The sequence below is a fragment of the Phalaenopsis equestris genome, unplaced genomic scaffold, assembly GCF_001263595.1.
Source record: "Phalaenopsis equestris unplaced genomic scaffold, ASM126359v1 Scaffold233332, whole genome shotgun sequence".
In the NCBI taxonomy this organism is placed as follows: domain Eukaryota; kingdom Viridiplantae; phylum Streptophyta; class Magnoliopsida; order Asparagales; family Orchidaceae; genus Phalaenopsis; species Phalaenopsis equestris.
The window spans coordinates 444,959-446,484 of record NW_018251282.1 but is presented as its reverse complement, the minus strand read 5'-3'; the positions used below and the strand labels follow the sequence as shown (position 1 = coordinate 446,484).

At 52.7% G+C, this 1,526-nt stretch overlaps 1 protein-coding gene across 1 annotated transcript in view; it reads left to right on the top strand.

The window, feature by feature from the left end:
• Window positions 1–258: 258 nt before the first annotated feature.
• The window catches only part of LOC110038628 (ABC transporter G family member 6-like), a 6,882-nt gene continuing 5,614 nt past the window's right edge, over window positions 259–1,526 (top strand). Inside the window, 1 exon segment of the mRNA XM_020743518.1 lies at window positions 259–1,434. Coding sequence (XP_020599177.1) covers window positions 338–1,434 — 1,097 coding nt within the window. The 5' untranslated portion in view covers window positions 259–337.

The following is a 1,526-nucleotide window of genomic DNA, read 5'->3' as shown; positions in this document are numbered from 1 at the left end:
AATCCTCTCCCACCTTGATGGTATTTAATTGTCCTAAACAATACATAATTAGGTTTCACCATACCATTTGAGCCAGCAATATAGTTGGAAACATATCTAGCAAGTATTACAGAATTGGACACGCGGGATGGGGCCACTACCTCCAAAATTTAGAAAAACTTGCAGGTTTTAGAAAACTATTTCTTACCAAAACAAAAGGATACAATCAACGTCTCCCTCATCCCTGTATTTATCCCTCCCATTTTCGATTGTGCACCGCCACCCTTTCCCTGTCTCATTCCTCTATTTCTCATTTCATCGGTAAAACGTCACAACGCAGTCAGGACAAAAGGCGGCGATGCCTCTTCACTCTGTCCTCAAAACACAACCCATGCCGCACTCCGCCACCGTCGTCGCCGAGCATGACCTCAATCGCAACGGTCTCCTCCCTGTAGGAATCAACGCCGCAGAGTCCCATCCAGCCGAGCTTCTCCGCTTAGCTGTCGATGCCGACCGAACCACTGAAAACACACCGGTAGAGCTTGACCACCCTCCCCCTTTCATCCTCAGCTTCTACAACCTAACCTACACCATCAAGACCCAAACTTCAAAAACTATTCCTTACTTTGTCGATCGCATCCATCTTCCATCAGACAGAGATGCGCTCCCTCCCCGTCGCACCCTCCTAGACTCTATCTCTGGCGAGGCTCGCGAGGGCGAGATCCTCGCCGTAGTGGGTGCCAGCGGTTCCGGAAAATCCACACTCATCGACGCCCTCGCCGATCGCATCGCCAAGCCTAGCCTCGGCAATGGAGTCATCTACCTCAACGGCGAGCTCTTGGAATCCAAGATCCAAAAAACTATTTCTGCCTACGTGATGCAAGACGACCTCCTCTTTCCTATGCTCACCGTTGAGGAGACCCTTACTTTCGCCGCCGAATTCCGACTACCACGGTGGCTCTCCGCCTCAAAGAAGTTAGCCCGAGTGCAAGCTCTCATCGACCAACTCGGCCTCCGCGCAGCGGCTTCCACCATAATAGGTGACGAGGGCCATCGTGGAATTTCGGGCGGGGAGCGTCGCCGTGTGTCCATAGGCACGGATATTATCCACGATCCCATACTCCTATTTCTGGACGAGCCAACGTCCGGGCTTGACTCCACCAGCGCTTTCATGGTGATGAAGGTACTGCAGAGGATTGCAAGCTCGGGAAGCGTTGTCGTTACTTCGATTCACCAGCCTAGCGCGAGGATTCTAGGGGTTATTGACAGACTGTTGGTACTATCGAAGGGGAGGACAGTATTCTTCGGGAGCCCGGACACTTTGATAGACTTTTTCGGCGATTTTGGGAGGCCGATGACCCAAGGCGAGAATAGAGCGGAGTTCGCCCTCGATGTTGTTCGAGAGCTAGAGGCCGGGCCCGGCGGCGGCGACGAGCTCGTCCAGTTCTATCGTTCGCGGATACGGGGCACCGTTTCAGGCCTATTGGAGTCTACTTTGAGTCAGCCTCCATCTTCAACTACCAACCTACAGGCGGCCATTACTACTA